General features: G+C 45.6%; 1 protein-coding gene across 2 annotated transcripts in view; it reads left to right on the top strand.

Annotated features, from left to right (window-relative positions):
• The window catches only part of LOC147447253 (2-oxoglutarate (2OG) and Fe(II)-dependent oxygenase superfamily protein), a 149,488-nt gene extending 126,225 nt beyond the window's left edge, over positions 1-23,263 (top strand). For both annotated transcript variants that reach the window (XM_086523102.1, XM_086523101.1), the window contains exons 11-15: positions 15,015-15,115; positions 15,340-15,435; positions 15,520-15,587; positions 15,732-15,780; positions 22,910-23,263. In XM_086523102.1, the coding sequence (XP_086379228.1) occupies positions 15,015-15,115; positions 15,340-15,435; positions 15,520-15,587; positions 15,732-15,780; positions 22,910-22,969 (374 nt within the window). In that variant the 3' untranslated portion in view covers positions 22,970-23,263. The remainder of the gene's footprint in view (positions 1-15,014; positions 15,116-15,339; positions 15,436-15,519; positions 15,588-15,731; positions 15,781-22,909) is intronic.
• Positions 23,264-24,148: the final 885 nt, after the last annotated feature.

Genomic DNA, 24,148 nt, shown 5'->3' with positions numbered 1-24,148 from the left:
AGCAGAAGCAGATACAATAGGGACTGACTCTCCTTTAAGCTTTACATCCAAGATGTGAGTTTTGCCCCTATGCTGTACAGTGATCTTTTTGTTGTAGGCATCTAAGACTCCATGCACTCGGAACATCCACGGGATCCCCAACAAGGCGTCACAACCTTCCAGCGACATGATGTAAAACTCTTCAGTGTCCACATACGACTGAATATGCAGACGCAGTTTTCCAATGATGGGAGTAACACACTCTGAGTGGCCAGGACATGCCAACCCTGCCTCTGCTGTGTACCCCATCTCTTCAGCTTTGATGCCGAGCTTCATAGCTAACTCTGCTGAGATAAAGTTGGCTTTGGCACCTGGATCAAAGAAGATGAGTGCCGTCTGATCTCTAACTTTACCCCATGCCCTGCATAACTCACTGGCATCTGTGCTGGGCCTGTCACCCACCATGTCTGGCACTAAACCTACCGTGGGTTTTGGCTTCTTGCCTTTCTGGTCTTCTTTATCCTCTGAGTCAGCTGGCCTTTTCCTTTGTGGACAATTTATAGAAATATGACCAGGCTGCTCGCATATAAAGCATTTGTTTTCAGCCATTAGGACCTTCTTTTCCTCGAGCGACTTGCGCACAAAAGGCTTCCTTTTCTGTTTCTTTGCCTGCGCTCCAGAAGTCCCAGCTGAATCCTTATCTTTGGTGGCCTGTTCTGACCCCTGTGACGCATCAGGAGCCGTTTTCACAAAGGGCTTCTTCGCTGAATTTTTCTTTTGCTGCCCTCCTTTATCACTGCTCGGAAATCCACTGTCCTCTCCTTTCAACAGGGCAAGACCAGTGTTCGCAACTTCCATAAGCTGAGTAAGGGTAGCCACTCTGTTCTTTGTACAGTAGTCACGAAGCCCTTTAGGCAGCCCACAACAATACTTCTCTATCTGCTCTGTCAATGGCACAAATCTGTAGGAGGTCACTGAGAGTAATGCTTTACAAAACCTCCTATTGTACTCCAGCAAGCTCTTGCACGAAGCTGAAGTAAGCTGGTGCCAATCTGTCAGGACATCGGCTTCAAATTCATTTGATAGCCAAGCAGATGCAAACATTTGCTTGAAGTAAACCCAAGTGGCGGGTGCCTGTCCTTGCATTAACAATGTCGTCCACCATGTAAGCGCATTGTCCTTTAAGAAAGTGGCAGCTTTCCTGACCTTCGAGGCCTCTGTAAAATTCCCTCCCGCATAAGCTGTATCAAACTGCTGGAGGAAAGTGAGTGCCTTTGTCTTGTCCTCGAAACCACTGAAGGTACTGAACTTTACTGCTGCACCACCTTCTTTGTAAGCCTTCGGCTTCTCTAGTGCCCCCAAGTTGTCATACAGAATGGTCTACAACATGGGCACTGTACTAGGCATGATCGGCACGCCTTGGCCATTCACATTTTGCGTAAGAGGTGCGATATCTGGCTGCTGTCCAGAAAAACCAGCCATGCCAAAATGAGCCTGTGGCACCCCAAACTGGCCTTGGTTGCCGTGGAAACCTTGCTGCATGCCGATAGTATCATACATGGGGTTTGGCATGATGCCTTGCATACCCCCGAACACTGTTCCTGGCATGTACGGCTGACTTCCAGACGCATAACCAGCCATACTTTGGAACACTGATCCACCCCCGAAATACCCAGGATGTACCGTGGGTGGTGGAAAAACTGAGTGCATAGCCTGGTATCCAGCTCCCTGTCCATTCAAGGCAGCATGCTGGCTCTGAAAGGTGGCGGGCTGAACTGGCATAACCTGTGGAATAGGCATTCTAGCCACCTGTTCAAGCACGGGAGGAACCTGCTTTGGAGCCCTCGACTCCGCAACATGCGAGTGTTCCCTTTCCTCCTGCGCCTCATGAAGTACCTGGGCTTGAGCTTCAACAAGCTTCGTACGCGGCGTAGGTTGCCTATTTTGCTGTTGCACTGGTGGCGCTTGCAAGAATTCCATAAACCTCGGATTCTGCACCAGCTGCGAAAAGACATTCACCGCGGCAACTAACTGAGTCTTAAACACATCATCCTCAAGTTGCCCTGTCATGAAGCCCTGTACTACTGGAGGGACATTCACGTTGACAGGAGGTAGAGACTGACGTGGCCGTGAGCTCTCGCCAATCTCAAAAACCATAGGAATCTCCTACCTGTCCTTTGGAGAGGAACCCTCTTCCATAATTCCCTTCCCCTTGTCGGCCATAGTGTAATCCCCGCGTTCTTGCATTGTGTGTCTTTATCCTGAACAATCCAGGCTCACTCTTTGAGGAAAAAGTGATTGATGTCCCGGCAATGGAACCATGAAACCGGCCCGTAGGGCGGTAGGCGTTGGATTTCACCCGAAATTCTTTACTTTATACACACACACAGAGCACTTTGCAAAGAGAACCTGCGACGGGATTTAACACTTGAACACACACACGGCTCGGAAGCTAGAATGCTCCGAGCAGACGCCGACAACCTGTAGGCCCCAAAATTGGCGCCCCTTTCGGTATTTCTTTATTCTTTAGGAGGATAAATTACAAGGTGAGGTCCTGGGAATCCTTCACGTGTATCCACCTAGATACCATTTGATTTGGCCAAATTTCGGCAGCATAACAGCCCCAAAACTTGCGCGAAACCAATTCCCCTGCTGGAACTCGCTTGCACTGTCGTATACCCTCTGATTCCTGTCCAAAAACAGTAAATTCAGCACGCTGTATTTACTGGTTTTTGCCCTGTTTTCAGCCCCAAACAGTCCCCTAACTGTCCTCTGCCAGTGGGGCACGATTCCCAATGGTCATGGCGTCCGTACGGCTGAAAAACAGTGAATTTACAACGCATACACAGCGCTGATTTTGCACCTGTACGGTGAGGTTATGACCCTCACCAGTGCCTGCTTTGGAGCACCAGTTAGCTACCCCTGTTCCTGCTCAAGGAGGCTCTTGCCTCAGCACAAAAGCATGAACCCACACAACTGTACATCAGTCAAATGAGTAGCCCTCTTGTGGGGCATCACATAACTGCACGTAGGGGAGAGAGAGAGCAGTGTGTAGTGTGCAGGGCATCACTCTTAGCACCACACTGTACATGAGAGGGAAAGAAAGCACTCCATAGCTCTTAACCTGTGACAAAAGCTGAAATGAGGCCTCTCCCAGCATAAAAATCAGCGCCCATTTTTCTGCAAGAGGAAAGTTCACGAAAAGTTCACACTTGGCGCATTTACAAGCATTTGCCCGTTTCGGGCTCGCCGCTTAAAAATATCCTGACCGGTTGCCCAGTTGACTTCGCGGCAGAGTTATAAAGTGTTCCCCTAGTCATACCGGAGGTAATGACGCGAACACTTTTCACGGCCCAAAATAGCAGTTCTCTAAATTTTAGGAGATGCTTCCGTTGGGCTCCCACTGGTCTTCTGACCATCTATCCCCATTGGGACCGCATCCAAAAATGCAATGTGGCCCAACTGTCGGATACTTTTTGTCCCACCTTGACTTTACGCCTTAATTGAGTTCACTTCCTAGTATCCACCAACTTGCTAAGTGCGACGGGGGAACCTATATGATCTTGCTCTGAGCCTAGACATCCTCTTACCATACGAATTCCAGTGCCGACCACTTCCCGTCTGCGGGTGAATCTACCGTTCACATTGGCCATACAATGTCCGACCGTTTGCTACTTCAAAAAGAGGGTCTCAAACAAATAAAATAAACCCCATTGGAAAGAAACCAACAACCAAGGTTAGCAGTTGCCACATCTCTGTGACATGGTTAATAACTGCCACGTCCTCGTGACAGGCGGATAGTTCTTAAACTTCGCCAAATAGCGTCTTGCAACTTGTCCTTTAACTTTTATGTCCTTATGTGCCAAAACTTGCTCAGGTACGAGGATCTCATCAAGTTCCTCAACTTCTGGCTGATCCTCATCTGGCATATCTTCTGGCACATCACCCACAAAGGGTCTTAGAAGACTCACGTGAAACGCATTATGAATCTTCCATGCATCAAGCAATTTCAGCCTGTAAGCCACATCGCTGATCTTGTCAAGCACTTGAAAAGGCCCATAGTAACGTATGCTGAGCTTAGGAAACAGCCGTTCCTTGCCCTTCATCTTCTTTAACCTTGCCTTTTCGAACCTTAATAGAACCCAATCACTATGTGATAACAACAATTCAGGATGGTGACGATCAGCAGCCTTTTTCTGTTTTGCCTGAGTCTTCTCCAAGGCAACATTAATTTTCTTATACATCTCATCCATATTCTCAACATATCGATCTACCTCAAAGATCTTGTCCTTTGTATGCAAAATGGGAGGAACCTTTTTGCCGCCTTCAACAATCTCGAAAGGTGCTTTGCCAGTTGACGAATGCACCGTATTATTGTACGCGTACTCAAGCATAGGCAAATACTGTTCCCACTTGCCCTTATTATCTGACACATAACATTTTAGTAGATCTAAGGCAGTAGAATTAGCCTCTTCTGACTGTCCATCAGTTTGTGGATGAAACGAAGACGAGAACTTGAGCGTAGTGCCCATGTTCTCAAACAATCCTCTCCAGAACAAACTAGTCATGCGAGGATCACGATCACTGATAATCGATTGTGGCATACCATGGTACTTAAACACAATTGTACATGAACAAGCGTGCCATCTGATCAGATTTTATCTCCTTCCTGACAGGGATAAAATGGGCCTTCTTGCTGATGTAGCGCGGATAATGTGTCGTGCTCTCTATAGTGTGGGTGCCGCTCAGTGCAATGTGCGTGACAATCTCACTCAAACAAATGAAAACTCTCTCAAACAGAATGAAACACATAAGCTACTACTTGTCCGTCTTGCATTAGCATTGCTCCGATGCTACTGCCACATGCGTCACACTGGACCACAAATGACTTCCCGAGATCTGGCAAAACAATTACTGGATTTGAAGTCAACTTTTCCTTTAAGAGAGTAAAAGCTGAAATCTCTTTTTGGGTCCATCTGAAAGTGACCTCTTTCTTTTGCAATGCGTGAAGAGGCGATGCTACCTCTGCAAAATTTCTGATAAACCTTCTATAGTAGGAACATAATCCCAAGAAGCTCTTGACATCGCGCACAGTCTTCAAGTCTGACCATGTCTTAATAGCTTCGACCTTTGCGGGATCCATTCTGACACCATCCTTTGAGACTATGTGGCCAAGAAAGTGGATCTCTTCGAGGAAGAATTCACTTTTCTTAGGATTGACAAGTAACCTGTGAGACTGTGCAGCTCTTCGAACACAATGGTCAAGTAATGCCTATGCTGCTCTTCATTCTTCGAATACACTATCATGTCATCAAAGAACGTCCCCACAAACTGTTGATGCGAGCAGAAAATCCGGTCCATCATTCTGTTGACGTGGCAGGAGCATTTGTTAGCCCAAACGGCATCACTAGAAACTCATAAAGACCAAATGTCGTTCTAAACGCAGTCTTGTGCACATCCTCTGGCCTTATACGAATCTGATGGTACCCACTCTTAAGGTCTATCCTGCTGAAAATTGCAGCACCCTCTAACGATCGAGAGAATATCATCAATTCTAGGAATAGGAAACCTATTCTTGATGATATTCTTATTCAACGCACGGTAGTCAATACGCATGCGCCATGAGCCATCCTTCTTCTGCACTAGGAGCACAGGGGGGCAAAAGGGTGAAGAACTAGGCTGAATCAGCCCCTTCTCTAATAACTCCTCAACCTGGCCCATAATCTCTTTCTGTTGCACCGCGCTAACCCTGTAGGGAGGTCTATTTGGTGGGCTACACCCTGGCACCAAATCTATCCGATGGTCCTCAGGTCTCTCTGGCAGCAATTGTGACGGTAATGAATCAGAAAAACAGTCACTAAACTTTTGCAAAAATGCTGACCTTTCTTTATCTAACACAGATAAATTTGACTGATCACTATCTGAGACATCACGTGCAAAAATCAAGTACACAGAAATATGATTCTTTATTACAGAAGTGATAGCAGAAGCAGATATAATAGGGACTGACTCTCCTTTAAGCTTTACATCCAAGATGTGAGTTTTGCCCCTATGCTCTACAGTGATCTTTTTGTTGTAGGCATCCAAGACTCCATGCACTCGGAACATCCACGGGATCCCCAACAAGGCATCACATCCTTCCAACGGCATGATGTAGAAATCTTCTGTGTCCACATTTGACTGGATATGGAGACGTAGCTTTCCAATAATGGGAGTAACACACTCTGAGTCGCCAGGACATGCCAACCCTGCCTCTGCTATGTACCCCATCTCTTCAGCTCTGATGCCCAGCTTCATAGCTAACTCTGGTGAGATAAAGTTGGCTTTGGCACCTGGATCAAAGAAGATGAGTGCCGTTTAATCCCTAACTTTACCCCATGCCCTACATATCTCATTGGCATCTGTGTTGGGACTGTCACCCACCATGTCTGGCACTAAACCTGCCATGGGTTTAGGCTTCTTGCCTTTCTGGTCTTCTTTATCATTAGAGTCAGCTGGTCTTTTCCTTTGTGGACAATTGGTAGCAAAGTGACCAGGCTGCTCGCATATAAAGCATTTGTTTTCAGCCATTAGGACCTTCTTTTCCTCGAGCGACTTGCACACAAAAGGCTTCCTTTTCTGTTTCTTTGCCTGCGCTCCAGAAGTCCCGACTGAATCCTTGTCCTTGGTGGCCTTTTTTTACCCCTGTGACGCATTAGGAGCCGTTTTCACAAAGGGCTTCTTCGCTGAATTTTTCTTTTGCTGCCCTCCTTTGTCCTTGCTCGGAAATCCACTGTCCTCTCCTTTCAACAAGGCAAGACCAGTGTTCGCAACTTCCATTAGTTGAGTGAGGGTAGCCACGCTGTTCTTGGTACAGTAATCACGAAGCCCTTTAGGCAACCCACAACAGTACTTCTCTATCTGCTTTGTTAATGGCACAAATCTGTAGGAGGTCACTGAGAGTAACGCTTTACAAAACCTCCTATTGTACTCGAGCAAGCTCTTGCATGAAGTTGAAGTAAGCTGGTGTCAATCTATCATGACGTCTGCTGCAAATTCATTTGACAGCCAAGCAGATGCAAACATTTGCTTGAAGTAAACCCAAGTGGCGGGTGCCTGTCCTTGCATTAACAATGTCGTCCACCATGTGAGCGCTCTGTCCTTTAAGAAAGTAGCAGCTTTCCTAACTTTCGAGGCCTCTGTAAAATTCCCTCTGGCATAAGCTGTATCAAACTTCTGGAGGAAAGTGCGAGTCTTTGTCTTATCTTCGAAGCCACTGAAGGTACTGAATTTCACAGCTGCACCACCTTCTTTGTAAGCTTTTGGTTTCTCCAGTTCCCCCAAGTTGTCATAAGGAATGGTCTGCAACATGGGCACTGTAGTAGGCATGATCGGCACATCTTGGCCATTCACATTTTGCATCAGAGGTGCAATATCTGGCTGCTGTCCAGAAAAACCAACCATGCCAAAATGACCCTGTGGCACCCCAAACTGGCTGTGATTGCTTTGAAAACCCTGCTGCATGCCGATACTACCATACATGGGGTTTGGCATGATGCCTTGCATACCCCAAAACACTGTTCCTGGCATGTACGACTGACTTCCAGGCGCATAACCAGCCATATTTTGGAACACTGATCCACCCCTGAAATACCGAGGATGTACCGTGGGTGGTAGAAAAACTGGGTGCATAGCCTGGTATCCAGTTTCCTGTCCATTCAAGACAGCATGCGGGCTCTGATAGGTGGCGGGCTGAACTAACATAACCTGTGGAATAGGCCCCTGACTCCGCAACATGCGAGTGTTCCCTATCCTCCTGAGCCGCATGAAGTACCTGGGCTTGAGCCTCAACAAGCTCTGTACGCAGTGTAGGTTGCCTATTTTGCTATGGCACTGGTGGCGCTTGCAAGAACTCCATAAACCTTGGGTTCTACACCAACTGCGAAAAGACATTCACCGCGGCAACTAACTGAGTCCTGAACGCATCATCCTCTAGTTGCCCAGTCATAAAGCCCTGTACTACTAGAGGGACATTCACAATGACAGGAGGTACAGACTGACGTGGCCGTGAGCTCTCGCCAATCTCAAAAACCATAGGGATCTCCTGCGTGTCCTTCGAAGAAGAACCCTCTTCCATAATGCCCTTCCCTTTGTCGGCCATAGTGTAATCCTGCGTTCCTGCACTCTGTGTCTTTACCCAAAACAACCGAGGCTCACTCTTTGAGGAAAAAGTGATTGATATCCCAGCAATGGAACCATGAAACCTGCCCGTGGGGCGGTAGGCATTGGCTTTCACACAAATTCTTTACTTTAAACACACACAAAGAGAACGTGCAAAGGGAACCTGTGACGGGAATTAACACTTGAATACACACACGGCTCGGAAGCTAGAATACCCCGAGCAGACGCCGACAACCTGTAGGCCCCAAAATTGGCGCCCCTTTCGGTATTTCTTTATTCTTTAACAGAGGGAATAAAACTTATGATCTCCTACGAGCTGCCCCGCATAATACAGGCTGAGAAACACCTGTTCTGGCTTGATTTCGGCACCATAACTGTACTAGGACGCTTCACAGTCAGTATCCCCACGCAATAGATGACTTTCCCAACGCATATGGACACTTTGCAAAACCTGGCGAGAATCTGCAGCACGCTGAATTCTCTGTTTTTTGCCGCAAAAATGCGCCAGATCACCTCTACAGCGGTCCCCTCGCGTCCCCGAACCTCCTAGGGTATTAGGGACCGTTTAGGGCCGAAACCCTAAACCTGCAAAAATACACAGCAGGCTGTAATTCCCTGTTTTAGGCTCCGTTTCAAGTGCCGGTCGCATCTGTAGCAAGACCTCGAGCTCCCGCACTTGTAGGACTACTTGCCCTTTGAATCGGACGAGATTTCTCACGTGAAACCTCCGAATTCACCTGTACCTACGGGGGATTAGCCACTAGCTAACCCAGTACCTGTGCAAGAGGCTCTTGCCTCGGCAATCGCGCATGAACCCACACAACTGTACATCAATCAAATGAAAAGCCCTCTTGTGGGGCATCACATAACTGCACTTAAGGGGGAGAGAGAGCAGTGTGTAGCGTGCAGGGCATCACTCCTGGCACCACACTGTACAGGAAGCACTCCATAGCTCTTAACCTATGGCAGGAAAACTCAAAATGAGCCTCCTAGCTATAAATTCAGCGCTACCACTTCTTTGCATTAAGCAAATGCACAGAAATGTGCCACTTGGCGCATTTACAAGCATTTTCCCGTTTTGGGTTTGCCGCCTAAAAATCTCCGACTGGTTGCTCAGTTGACTTCGCGGCAGAGTTGTAAAATGTTCCCCTAGTCATACCGGAGGTAATGCCGCGAACACATTTCACGGCCAAAATAGTAGTTCCATAAATTTTAGGAAATGATTCTGTTGGGCTCCCACTGGTCATCTGACCATCTATCCTCACTGGGACCACATCGAAAAGTGCAATGTGGCCCAACTATCGGATACTTTCAGTTGGTAGTCCCATCTTGACTCTAGGCCTTTATTGAGTTCACTTCCTACTATCCACCAACTTGCTAAGTGCGACGGGGGGACCTATATGATCTTGCTCTGAGCCTAGACATCCTCTTACTATACAAATTCCAGTGCCGACCACTTCCCGTCTGCGGATGAAACTACCGTTCACATTGGCCATACAATGTCCGGCCGTTTGCTAGTTCAAGAAGGTCTCAAAAATAAAACAAAACCCATTGGAAAGAAACGAACAACTAAAGTTAGCAGTTGCCACATCCTCGTGACATTGTTAACAGCTGCCACGTCCTCGTGACAGGTGGATATGCTTTTTGGGATCGTACAATATCTGACCAAGGGAAAGGCAAGGAAGTAGAAGATAGAAAAGCAAAGATAGCCAAGGCACGAACAAATTCGATGTCTCGGAAGATATGCTCAAGGAATTGATAGAATCTCTTGAAAAGTTGCAATTGACAATAACTTGTCAAAAAGATTCAGAGAGGGATCTTCTAGACTTCTATTGAGAGGAATTGTGGAGTTCTTGGAAGTTTGGATTGGAGGACAACTTGGAAGATAGTCCTCCATGGGAAAAATTGACCAACATTCTCTTGAAACATCCTCGACAGACTTTGCCTATTTTGCAAAATTTACAACAGTTCTTGAATTAAATGTTACCGCCTGTGATGCCTCAGTTTTCGATCCTCCAGCCCTTGACAATGCAAGAGCTTCTTCTAGAAAATCTATAGAATCTTCTATTCCAATTGGGGGAGTTTTTAGTCAGATGGTTGCAACAGCTGATCTTGCACACTACCTTCTCCATCGCCTCTTGTGTTTCATAGCTGGAATCCATATGCATATTCTTAATATCCACCATCAGTACATGCAGTTTCCCTGTCACGGGGGACGGGCACCACATACCAACGGAAAAGAGCAGACTAACAACTCTAGGCACTTCAAATAACAAATGAACTGAAAGAGATAGAGTGCACGACACACGAGAAGGGTAGTGGTGGAGTTCCACCCTGAGAGAGCATTGGCTCCAAACCTTGGCGCCCCTTTCGGTATTTCTTTATATTGCTTCAACCGAGTACAACTCCCATGGCTCTGCTCTGCATCCCCCGTGGGTAGACTGCCAGAGTGAGAGCCCATGGGTCATATTTAAAGGCCCTTGGCCTCTAAAAGCAGTTTACATGAAAAGCATTCAAGTTCCAAAAGCATCTGGCCTCCCAAAAACAACCAGCACAAAATAAGGGAAATCTGTACAACTTGCCAGGTCATCAGCCAACATCGTAAATCCCGAAATTCCGTACAGACTGTCACATGGCACTGTCAGCGCAATTCGTGGGCGTCCGTACAGCTGCTGCCATGTCATCAGTTCTCTACGCTTTTTGTGTGTGTGTGTTGGTCCCGCTTTAGTTTAATGGCTTTAGGTCCCTGGGCCCCATCGGACGGGGTCTTGTAAGTTGGTGGGAACTGGGCAAGACTTTGCAAGTTGGTAAAACTTCTTATGTTGCTTGTTCTCCTTCTGTTGCTTCTTCACTTAGGGTTTAGGTCCCTCGGCCGGGATGTGCAAGTTGGCTCCATTCTTCAGTGGCTTGACACGTCAACAGTCTGTGACATTCCCAACCTAAGGATTATGGTGGATCTACAATAAAAAATTTCAGATTTTTGAGAGTGAAAGATCAGAAGAAAGTATCACAGTTTCTTTAGCATTTAGATTGGATCTTCCAGAGACTTGGAAAATCCATTATGCTTTTCAGAAAAGAGTCTTCTACAATCTTTCGTTGGCAAACCTCCTGCAGAACCAGTTACGGAAGATCCTTTGAGATGAAACTGAAGAAATACTTCTTCCAGAACAGATCATTCACCATCAAGAGCGCCAACGAAAGTCTAGAAGAACTCATCGTAAGTACCTAGTAAAGTTTGAGAATTACTCCCTCTAGATGCTCAGTGGATGACATAATCGGAATTGCAAGATTTTCCAGATATCTTGCACCTATATCATGAAGCCATACAGTTGAGGACAATTGTTTAGAAGCCACAGAGAGGTAATATTTTTAGCTACGGCTACAAATAAATGAAAATGAGTTTTGTGCACACAAAATGAATTTATGGATTAATTGGTACCAATTAATTATGAACGGGTAAATTTTCCAGTGCAATGTGTCATTAGGAAATTTATCTGTGTCCGGATAGTATGATAAGTAGAATAATAGCTGGATGCAGTGCGAAATAGTTGAGAAGAATAAGATGGTGTCGTGAGTCCGCTCAGATTTTGCGGTGGCCACCCAAGAAAGTGGCTGGCTGGACAAACAGATATACGACCCGGCGAGAGCCGATAGACTGAGTTGGGAGAGACATGAAATCGGGCAAGATACTAATGCTCCAACCAAAAACCGGGGTTTTAATGCTTGTTTTTAAGTGTAAAGTGTAAAAACCTTTTAAGCTCAGTGGCTGGCCAATCTGAAAGGGGGCCAGATTTAATAAACTTTAAAAAAAATACCGTAAGAAAACTGTAACACCTAGAGTGGAAATTCTCTCTCTCTCTCTCTCTCTCTCTCTCTCTCTCTCTCTCTCTGGTCCCATCCATCCGTGCAACGTGTCCTCTCGTGATGGTCCAAGGACGGTCCCCAAATCTCAGCTCCATAGAGCAATGCAGAAGCCACCAAAGTGTCAAAGAGCCAGAGCTTCGTCCGAGGCTCCTGAAACTGAACATGTGAACACATCCTCTCCAATCTACCCAACGCTGCGTGGGCTCTGGTCAATCTAGTCTTTGCTGCTCTCCTCAATGAAAATGCTGGCCCACTAAAAACCACTCCAAGGTAGGTGTAAGCATCTGTATACTCCACCTTCTCTTCTCTGTATGTGAAGGCAGGCATTGACCTCTTGATCCACTGCGGGGTGGTATTAAATGCCATGACCTTGGTTTTACCAAGGTTGACAGACAAACCACTTTCGTGGGTGAACCTATGCAAAGCATCCAAGTGACGTTGCATCCTCTCCGGAGAGTCGGAGATCAACACAATATCATCAGCATATAACAAAAGTGGAATCCATGTCCCTGCCAGCTGTGCACCTCTATCTCCAGCTCTCTCAAATTTCTATGTAGTCAGAAACCTCATCCACATACATACCAAATAGAGTAGGAGAGAGCAGGCAACCCTGCTTCTCCCCAATAGTGGAGTGAACCGCTATAGAAAGGACCTCTGGGGTGCGTACATGCCCCATTACTGACCTGGATAATGCCATAACTCCCCAAATGAGCTCTGTGGATACTCCCATCTCCTGTAATCTACGCATCAATCTAGCTCTGGGTACTGTGTCAAATGCTTTGCGGAAGTCCACAAAGCTACAATAATCTGTCTCTTATGCGATCTGCCCTCCTCAATGATGGCTCTGAGTGTCAAGATATGGTCAAGAGTAGAAAAGCCTCTCCTGAACCTTGCTTGCCCGGCTGCCCGTATCTTCTCTCTCTCTGCCCATCTGCTCAGCTGCTGCTCAAGAATGGATGCGTACAACCGTGCCAATGTGTGTCCAATCATGATAGTGCGATAATTCCCAGGCTCCATAGGGTCTCCTGACTTGAATATAGGTACAATAGTAGATAGGCTCCAAGTATCAGGCAAGCCCTCACACATGGCACGATTAAGCATAACTGCTAGAAGCTCTGCTAGTAGATCTTTGGCATGTATGAAGTGCTCAGCCACTAAGCCATCATGATCATATGCTCTCCCAGTCCTCATCCTGTCAATGGCCTTCCAGTTGAGTATAGCACACAGGCCATAGGCAGTAGCCCCTACCCGCTACACTCTAAAGCGGGAGACAGACGGTGTATACATAGATGGGATCTACAGACGTCTGTGTACAGAAGAGCCACTGTGCTTGCTCCATGTCTGTGTAGAAAGTATGTAAAACCTCCTGCATCAGGAAATCTCTGTAGGCCATTCAAAATGACCAATCCATGTGCGGTCCCCATGTCTATCAAGTGTCATCCATACTCAGTATGTTCCCATCCTGTGATAGTCTGGATAGGCCCGTCTCTGCAACATCCAGCTCTCTCAGCATCTCCTTTGAAGTATCATAAAAAACTGTCTGATGATGGGTAGTCCTAGCATTGAAGTCCCCTAAAATGATGATGTCACCGTCTCTAGAGAACTCCCAGATGTCATCATCCAAAATAGAAAAGGGGGACTGTCCTCTTGGTGGTGCATACATTGACGTACTCGGGGGAAAGTAGCAAATAGCAATGTAAAGATATCCGTGTGTCTCTGCTTAGTCTCACCCACATGTACCTAGCTTGCTCGTCCCTGCGGGCTATATGTATCAATGGTTGCAACTCCTCCCTGAATAGCATTGCCACTTCTCATGAGCCCCGCCTTCTGTGCTCTGATCGTGTCTCCTGTCTACAGGCGGTCTCCCATCTGTATCTACTAATGTGAGGCATAGTCTGCCCAGGGGCCCGATGTGTCTCAGAGTAGAAGATGATGTCTCTACCACAAACATTCCTCAAAAGCACCCACATCAAGACGCATAGATCCATTACAATTCCAGGTTGCAACTTTGAGTGTGGTCCCATAGGTCTCACACCGTCATGTGGGGCGTGGCTCCAATATCACCACTCTTCCATCTCGGTAAAAAGCAAGCTTACCTTTTTACCTTGCCGCTCTAATCTCTGGCATTACCTCCTGCATATGAGCGATCTGAGAGAGAGAGAGAGAGAGAGAGAGAGAGAGAGAGAGAGAGAGAGAGAGTCAACATGAAGTGGCGGAGTTCCATTTCTAGATGCACTGGCCCCAAAGACTGGCGCCCCTTTTTGTATTTATTTCTTGATTGCTCAATCGCGTACAACGCCCAAGGGTCCAACTCTATGTGACTCTCTGTCCTGATGCTCTACCAGAGAGTGGCCCCAAGGGCTCCTTATAAACTACGTGGGATGCCTAAAAGTAGAGCCTCCAAAAGCATCAAGTCCAAAAGCTCTCTCCCCCAAAACCTCGGGCTCCTGCTGCCCCGTAAATCATGGACTGTTCGTACAGGCTGCCACGTCAACAACCTGGTTGTGCTAATTGTGTTGAGTCCATACAGTACCACATCAGCATAAGTTTTTCGGTGGGGTCCTCCTGTGTGTGTGAGTCGCCACATCACCAATTTGTGGCGATGTTCAAGAAGCTGTCATAGATGTGGAAATAGTTCTACATGTAAAGCAGCATAGAAGCTGGATAGCATGTGCAATCTTGCTCCGGAAAGAAAACAAGAAATTAAGGCACTATTAGTATGTGGACAACTCCAAAGTAGCTGTTGTCCACCTGTAAAGTTTGATGATGGCATAAATTATCAGAATGATGCTTTTTAGTAAGTAGCCGAGATGTGTGACAGTTTGGTGGCAGTTTACACACATGCCCACACACCCACACATTGGCAGAGGCATGCACAGTAGTCCAGCATTCTGCACCTGCCCACACACACATGCATGCACTCAAATGCACTTCATTCCCAAGAAACAATTGTCCTACTTGTTTCAGAAAGATATTGTCAGCTCATTCAAGTCATGTACTGGTTGTACCAGGTCTTACATGTGCCATGTATATGAGAAATGGCATTGAGATAAGGTGCCCTGACAAAATCGCTGGACTATATGTAAGGACTCTGAATGGAGAAATAAAGAAGGTAGCCTACTCTCTAAGCGCAAGTTAGCAAGGACTCTTGCGCTTGACACTCTCTTGCTTAATTATTGCACGTGGACAATTGTGGTGTCGCATTTGCCCACCTTGATCATCATTTTACAGTACATTCAACCAATTTTTTATTCTCATCTTGTATTTTCAGTGTACATTCATGCACAATATTTCTTTTTCCTATTTAACGTCTCGCTGTAGCACCGTGCTATATAGGCAGTGTTTTCAGAAAACCAGATTGCGTATCAAATGGGAGAGACAACTGAGATCCTTTCCAAAGGGCTTCTTCGGGCAACACCACACTGTGTGCAGGTAGGCTACGATGTGATACATGTTTTGTTGTTGTTTTAGGTGCACATGCTTCTTGGACTTGAATACAATTCCCCTTGTGCTCAGGCATCAGCTGGTGCAAATGCTGTTGGTGTGACAAGAAACACTTTTGCCTTGTTCATGCAACCTTGCTGGTAAGAATACTGACTACCAAACAACCGTAATTTCTTATGCTGAAATTTGAAGGCGTTTTTTGAATATTATGAGAAAGGGATAGGTTGAATACCCCAAAGAGCAGTATTCAAATGAACACAATCTAAGTGGTCTCTTTTTGTCAGGGATCAGCCATTACAGATCATACATGAACAGAGTGATTGCACGGAAAAGGTACAAAAAATTGTTAAAGCTTAGTTCTGCTTTTACAAAATCATCAAGCAACAGTAATTTCAGATTTTCAATGAAGTGCGGCAGCAAGTACCTTGTGCCAAACAAGTATTAAGTTAGCTGTGTGACCTTCGTTGACTAATACTCATACTAGACCAAAACGTTACCAGGCATAGGACTTGTCTGTATAGGGTTTGAAGTGAAAGCTTTGATTGATACAGTTATCTGGATAAAAATTAAACAAAGGTGAACTTAACCTAGAAGAGATGCAATATATGCATCGGGTGCAACAATGAGAGTCAGACTGTATGAGGGGTAGGATACAGTGAGGTTGTACCAAAAGATGAGGTACAAGACAAGGAGGGGATTAGGCTATGAAGAGGCCAATTGACCATTAGAAGATACCACATAAGTGCAGGAAAGACTATTACATGTACTGCCACATGGGTCTTTGTAGTATAGTATCTATCTCATTCATCCCAACAGTCCAGCAGCAAATCTTCTTGAAATCATGGATTGAAATCATACATATTGTCAGCCTACATGGCTCCAAAACCTCTTTATTAGAGGGCTTGTATACTCATTTTTTTGAAGTTCAATTTCAGCAGAAGTATTCTTTAGGTTGTACCATGTTTGCGCCTCTCTCGTCTCTCAAATATTATGATTGCTTCCCTAATTTAGCCCCCTAGTTACAGCAATCAGTAGATTATACCAACACACATGTTCCTTTAGGCATACTAGTAGTATGCGTTGCCCTTTAATTGCTAATCAATGGAGGAGGCCAACATTAGTCTCAAGGGATAGCTCTATAATCTCTGGAAGAAAATAACTGCCTGGAATAAGGCCTCAGGCACAGTAAATGATTTACCCATGTCCATTGTCTGCTCTAGTGATCTTATGAGGGATCAATGTATCTGCCCTTATCCTATGTGATATTATCAGACTCTCCATATGCTCCCACCTGTCATAATATGTGCTCTGTCACTTATCATGATGTGGTAACTATTGTGTCTATACATGATAAATGCCTAGTCCCCAAATAGCCACCCAGTAATGGAATGTGGTTGCAACTGGGGTACCGGAAAGCTACTATTTGGTATGTGGCTCATTGAACTGTCTGTGCACATATACAATTCCAGCTTCCACGAGCCACGAAGACTCTGTCCACAAGCATATAGAGCTCGCTGTGTCGAGCCTCTGATGCCTTTTGCTGAGAAAATAGCGACCCTCTGACAGCAAACCCCAAACATGCATTTGGTGTCACGTAACAGACACCACGTGCCAATGGAAAAGAACAGATTGAACAACTTTAGGCACTTTAAATAACACTGAACTGAAAGAAATGCACAACACACGAGACGGGGAATGGTAGAATTCCACCCCAAGAGAGCACTGGCCCCAAACATTGGCGCCCCTTTTGGTGTCTCTTTATACTCAGTACAACGCCGATACTCCAATCCCTACACCTTCACTTAGGAGCATGCTAGAGAATGAGCCCATGGCACATATTTAAAGGCCCTTGGCCTATGAAAAGCAGTTACATGAAAAGCTTCAAACTCAAAAGCAACTGGTCCAAAAGCTGCCAGCACGTTTTGCGGAAATCCGTACAACTGCCACGTCATCAGCATAAAACATGGAAATCCTTACACGTTTTGCGGAAATCTGTACAACTGCCACGTCATCAGCATAAAACATGAAAATCCTTACAGATGCCACATCAACATGTTAGCGCGTTTTGCGGACTGTCCGTACAGTTGTTGCCACGTCATCAGTTCTCCACACTAGTCTTTTGGGTGTGCATTGATCTTGCTTTATTTAAATGTCTCTAGGTCACTAGGGTCCCATCAGACGGGGTCCCATAAGTTGGTGGGAACTTCTTCTGCTTCTTCTTCTTCTCTTGTTGCTGCTTCTTAGGCTTTGTTCTTCAGTGGCTTGCACGTCAACAGTTTGTGACATCCCCCCTTCTTGAAAGAAAGTAATCGTCCGTGATTACCAACATATCTACAAAACAACTCGAGTTAGCTCAAAAATTTCCGAGGGTCATTTCGAGGGACAATCAGTTTTCTCATTGTGGCCCAACATATCAAGAGCTCTAATAAGGAGTCTCATTCCAGATCGGAGCTCTTGATATCCTGGGTCATTGGTTTCTCAGAAAAATCTCATCCCAATAAGTAGTATTCAGTGGTTGGCACTTCACAATGCAACACAAATGCTCACATATGCATGTTACAAGACATAGAAACATAAAGCCGCCAATGAACACCCCCCGCAAATAACCATCTTGGTCCGGGCCATGAGCTGTTCAATGACTTCCTTATCACTCCTCCCGCAAATAACCTAAAAAGGTCTGCACCATGAGATATAGAGGCCTTTTACAACCAAACGCCCCCCAAACCGCAGCCTACATCGCTTGGAAATCCGTAAAGTGCCACGTCAACATGTCGGAGCGTTTTGCGGGCTGTCCATATAGCTACTGCCCCGGCATCAGTTCTCCTTGCTAGTCTTTTGGGTGTGTGTTGGTCTTGCTTTATTTAAATGTCTTTAGGTCACTTGGGCCCCATTGGACGGGGTCCCATAAGTTGGTTGGAACTTCTTCTGCTGCTTCTTCTCCTCCTGTTGCTGCTTCTTAGGGTTTAGGCCCCTAGGTCGGGGATCTGTAGGTTGGCTCCGTTCTTCAGTGGCTTGACACGTCAACAGTTTGTGACATTCGGTTTGACAGGCTCCTACCCTACCAAAAGTGAACAAAAATGCAGACCTCCTCCCATGGGCAGCTGAGATGTTGACTACCTTAATTCTTGTCTTTTCAAACTCCGAGATCCCTATCTGTGCAAAAGCTGTAATGCATTCAAGTAACTATGTGATCCATTGGGTGATTCTAATATAAGATATGCAAATAACCAAAATAGTATCAACACGCCAGCTAAAAACTAGCTCTTGCCCAAGTATTGCAGTCAACAAAACTATCCATACTTTCCTTCAATGGTACTAATGTCCTTTATAGGATAAGGAGCAAGACACTTCTTGAGCATCCGTGCCACTCTGAGGATTCTTGGAGGAATATCGTATGTTACCATGTAAGGGAGTGAGATTTTACAATATCGAAAGGTGCATTTTACAAAGCATGGTCCTGTCTATAGGGGGAAATAAGGGGAATTCGGTGCACACAGGTGACGTCTTCTTGTTTTTACTATCGAATCCCCAGGGTCTTACCTCCCGATGCCTTCTTATCGACTGAAATGGATGCGGTGGTCTTCCTGGCCATGCAATAGCTGGAGGTGATGCGACTATGCTTCTAAGGCGAGTGCCCTTGCTTAATTCAAATTCAAAGCTCTGCTCTAGAATGTCTTACATACTGAAGGTCATGGTATTTCCGATTGCTAAACATTTGGCGGTGATGTGGCTACGATTCAGAAGGCAAGTGCCCTTGCTTAATTCAAATTCAAAGCTCTGCTTTAGAATGTCTTACATATTGAAGGTCATGGTATTTCCGACTGCTAAACATTTGGCGGTGATGTGGCTACAATTCAGAAGGTGTCTTTTTCTCTCAATTTGAGGTTCTGCAGAGCTACAAGGCTGTACCAAAGCCCAGTAGTTTGGATTCTTGTCCCCTTTAAATGGCCAGATGTGTCCTGTGATACTACTTTCAGTTTTGCAGATTCGTTTGCCCTTTTGTCTCTCATTTCTTTTTGCTTGTATTCTGGTGTTAAATAGTGTTTTTGTGACTTGTAGGCTAATGTCTTGTTTTAGGGGATTGACTATGCTTTTTGTACATTGTTTATAGTAATACAACTAGGAGGATCCCTCACAGGCGCTAGGGACAAAGGTGGCTTTCTACCAGAAACATTTTCTTCTTACTACTGATGATGGTTTCATAGTGCGACCCAGCTACATGGACACACATTTATCACACGGCCTGAGATGTGTCATTGGCCAGGTCCCCACTTCTTCACACCAATTCGAGCTAGAGACAGGTAGATACAAGAGAGTACCACGAGAGGAGAGGATTTGTCAGGTATGCCTGCATGAGCCAGAGACAGAGGAGGGCTACATCTGTCGATGTACTGCCTATTATGAGATTAGAGGACACTTCTACTGCCTATTCAAAGAGGGCTTTGGACCACTGGCCAGGGTCGACCAAAGATATCTTGGTTGTTAGAGATACGCAGATTTAGAGAGACTCTCCTCAGAGGTGGACACCCCACTGAGAGAGGGCCTACATAGAGACAGATCACAGATTTCTTTAGAGCCCCCGCTCAACATCAACATGAAAGAGAGGAGACACTACCTGCTAGACATTTGATAGAGCTCAACATCAACATGAAAGAGAGGAGACACTACCTGCTAGACATTTGATAGAGCATTAAGATCATCATTGACACCCCACTACAGAGACCAATGCTTGATCTCTTGAGAAGAGCTATTGTACACCTAGAGCTCTACCCCCTATTCCCCCACTCCTCACGTGTATTGATGTACTGATGTATATGATAGTCTCTAGCTCTCAGCTCCTCTACCCTGCTCGCCATGTTTACTCTGTTGGGCCTCCCACCTACCCATCATCATATGATTTTAGATTTTCAGCTCATTTTGAATTTTCATAGCTTTCCAGACAGAGTATCAGATTCTATTGGGATATAACTTTTGGTTGCATAGGTCATTTTGGCCTTCTGAAGACATTTTGCCAGGGAACTACCGTACTATTATGATAGGGCACACATTGGCACAGTTGTATGCATCCATTCGTGATCAGCAACTAAGTAAATGGGCAGAAAATGAGGGCATACGAGCAGCAGGACAGGCTGGATTCAGGAGGGGTTTCTCCACTTTGGACCATATTCTTACACTCAGAGCCATTATTGAGGAGGGTCGGCCACATGGGAGACGGATGTACTGTTGCTTTGTGGACTTCCGCAAAGCATTTGACACAGTGCCGAGGGCCCGATTGATGCGCAGGCTACTGAAGTTGGGAGTACCCACAGAGATCATATGGGGGATCATGGCTTTATACGGCTCAGTGACTGGTCAGGTACGCACTCTTGAGGGGATTTTTGACATTGTTCATTCCACTATTGGAGTGAAACAGGGGTGTCCTTTGTCCCCTACACTTTTTGGTATGTATGTAGATGAGGTCTCTGACTACATTGACAGAGAGGGCGACAAAGGCGCTCAGCTAGCAGGGACATGGATCCCTTTACTATTATATGTTGATGATATTGTGTTGATATCAGAGTCACCAGAGGGCATGCAGAGACAGTTGGATGCATTGCACAGCTTTGCAGAGGATAGTCGATTGTCTGTGAACCTTGGTAAAACCAAGATTATGGTGTTTAACACCACACCACAGTGGGTCAAGAGATCGGCACCTACCCTCGTATATGGTCAGGACACTGTGGAGTACATAGATGAATATACATATCTGGGGCTGGTATTCACGGGACCGAGGTTTACTCTGAGGAGAGCAGCAGAGACTAGACTGTCCAGAGCCTATGCGGCATTGGGAGGGCTAGAGAGGATGTGTTCGCAGGTTCAATTTCAAGAACCACGAACAAAGCTATGGCTCTTTGATACTTTGGTTGCTTCAGCTATGCTTTATGGGGTCTAGGTTTGGGGACCATCTGTGAATCATGACAGTTGGAGGAGCATGGAGAGACCCTTGGTATTTATGATATCCCGGATGATTAGAGCCAAGGCCTCCGTATCACATGCGATTATTCGAGAGAAGGTAGCCGCCCCTCCTATAGAGATTGAGGCTCTTACCAGATCAGTGTCCTTTATGTACAGTCTATGGGATACACATAGAGACAGATATACTAGATTGGCTCTTGAGTCCTCTAGAAATTTAGCGATGCAGGGAGACGCATCATGTTGGTATGCGCAAATGACCTCATGGTTTCAGAGGCATGGTTTCAGCATGGATAGATAGCCTCCTTTTCTGGATGCACCCTCCTTGCCAGTCACACGGACGGAGATCACTAGACTCATTCGTCAGGATCTTATACAGTTGGACACCAGGAGGACATGGGTAGAGCCGATGCAAGAGTTGGGCACGAAGATGGCTTTCTACAAAGAGCATCTTCTCCAACTTTCGGGAGATGGGTTTGTGATTCATCCGAGCTACATGGACACTCATTTGTCTCATGGTCTGCGATGTGCTATTGGTCAGATTCGCACATCCTCACACCAGCTAGAGATTGACACAGGTAGGTTCAGAGGGATACTACCAGAGTCTAGGATATGCCAACTATGCGATAGAGAGCCAGAGACAGAGCTACACTACATATGCCATTGCACTGTGTATTATGAGATACGAGGGCGCTTCCATTGCTTATTCAGGGAGGGTTTTGGAGTCTGGACCCCTAGATAGAGCCATGAGGTATCAGGAACAGAGATGCCTTGGCTTATATCTACTTGAGCTACACCGGCATAGAGATAGTCTGCTGAGGAGACATGGAGTACGACAGTCACAGAGACAGATCACAAAGTTCTTTGGATCGAGGGAGCCAGGAGACCAACCACCAGCACAAGGTTGTACCCACATTCATACCTGAGGCACCCTCATTGAAAGGGCGACTGAGCTCGGGAGATCGAGACGATCGCGACCGAGACACAGGAGCACACTCCATCGACGGAGACTCCAACAGAGGATCAGAGGCATTCTAGTACAACACCCAAAGTGTCATTGAGGGCCTATTCTACATTTTCACATGTCACACTTCATTTTCAGTTTTCATTTTTACATGAGGTACTTTTTGTACTTGTACTTCAGACATTGTATTAGATTCACCACTTTGTATCTGATGGTCTCATAGGTCATTTTGGCCTTTTGAAGACGTTAATATACCATTTCATTTCATCTCTCTCTCTCTCTCTCTCTCTCTCTCTCTCTCTCTCTCTCTCTCTCTCTCTCTCTCTCTCTCTCTCTCTCTCTCTCGCTCGCGGGGGCACACACACACACACACACACATTAGCTATAGTCTTTCATTTTAGCTTAGCTCTTTCTTTTGGGGTTGATAGAGGATATACCACACATGTAAATTGATTTGTCTCATAAGCCAAGTTTGGCCTTTTCAACGAGTTATTAAAATCTCTCTTTCTCTACAGAATTCTTATGCCAAGCCATTACTTTTTGCAGGTTATTAACTTTGGGGATTTTTCAGAAAAAACGATATCCAAATATTATAAGAACGGTTAGTAGCTGGTGGTGACCCCCACTTGATAAAAACCCCTCCAAATAAATGCTAAAGAAACATCAGAAAATTAAGGGTGCATGAATTGCGAACATTTGCAATGGTGCTTGAAAGATGAGAATGGAAGACGATTAACAGGTTTTTGCATTGATGACCGACATGGGTTGACACATCTACATACTTCGCCCTTGCTTATGCTCATTTGTAATCTTCAAGTCTTGGATTGTTAATAGTGATGGTCTGAACACTCGAGTAAATATTTAAACTCATGAATTGTCAGAGGTACATTACATATGTCATTGCACAGTGTACTATGAGATACGAGGCCGTTTTCATTGTCTATTCAGAGAAGGTTTTGGGCCTCTATCTAGGGTCATGAGTTATGAGGATCAGAGATGTCTTGGGCTATATCTACTTGAGTTACACAGGCATAGAGAAACTTTACTGAGGAGAGCTAAAGAGAGAACCCCAGAGACAGATCACAGATTTCTTTACACTAGATATTGTACACCTAGAAGAATAAACAGAGGAGCAGCGAAAAGTGGGGAGGTCTGCCCGCACTACTGGCATTCTCGTAGACCGAGCATTGGAGCTAGGCAGATCTAGACGACCCCGATGGAGAAGAGGAGCTACACAGTTTCGAAGGAGGCTACAGCAAAGGATTCGAGCCATACTTTTTCGTCGTTCAGAGTTCATATGAAGATAGATCTCTATGAAGATGGATCTCTACTTCCCTCCCATATTGTCTACACATTGTACTGCTTAGTTCACACATTTCACGCCTTTCACCTTTCACACCTATCAGCTTAGTTTAGGATTCCGCAGTATTTATATTTTGTTATTTTAATTTAATTTATTTTGTTAATCTAACTTTGTATCAAATACACCGCATTGTAACTTTCTGGTCTCATAGGTCACTTTGGCCTTTTGAAGACGTTAATATAACATTTCATTTCTCTCTCTCTCTCTCTCTCTCTCTCTCTCTCTCTCTCTCTCTCTCTCTCTCTCTCTCTCTCTCTCTCTCTCTCTCTCTCTCTCTCTCTCTCTCTCTCTCTCTCTCTCTCTCTCTCTCTCTCTCTCTCTCTCTCTCTCTCTCTCTCTCTCTCTCTCTCTCTCTCTCTCTCTCTCTCGCGCGCGCGCGCGCCCCCTGTCCCCCGTCCTCTGCTCTCCCGCTGCACCTGCTC

Source organism: Adiantum capillus-veneris, chromosome 11 (genome assembly GCF_014529385.1).
Source record: "Adiantum capillus-veneris isolate H3 chromosome 11, ASM1452938v2, whole genome shotgun sequence".
Lineage (NCBI taxonomy): Eukaryota > Viridiplantae > Streptophyta > Polypodiopsida > Polypodiales > Pteridaceae > Adiantum > Adiantum capillus-veneris.
Note: the sequence above shows the minus strand (reverse complement) of the source record. Positions and strands in the feature narration are given on the sequence as shown.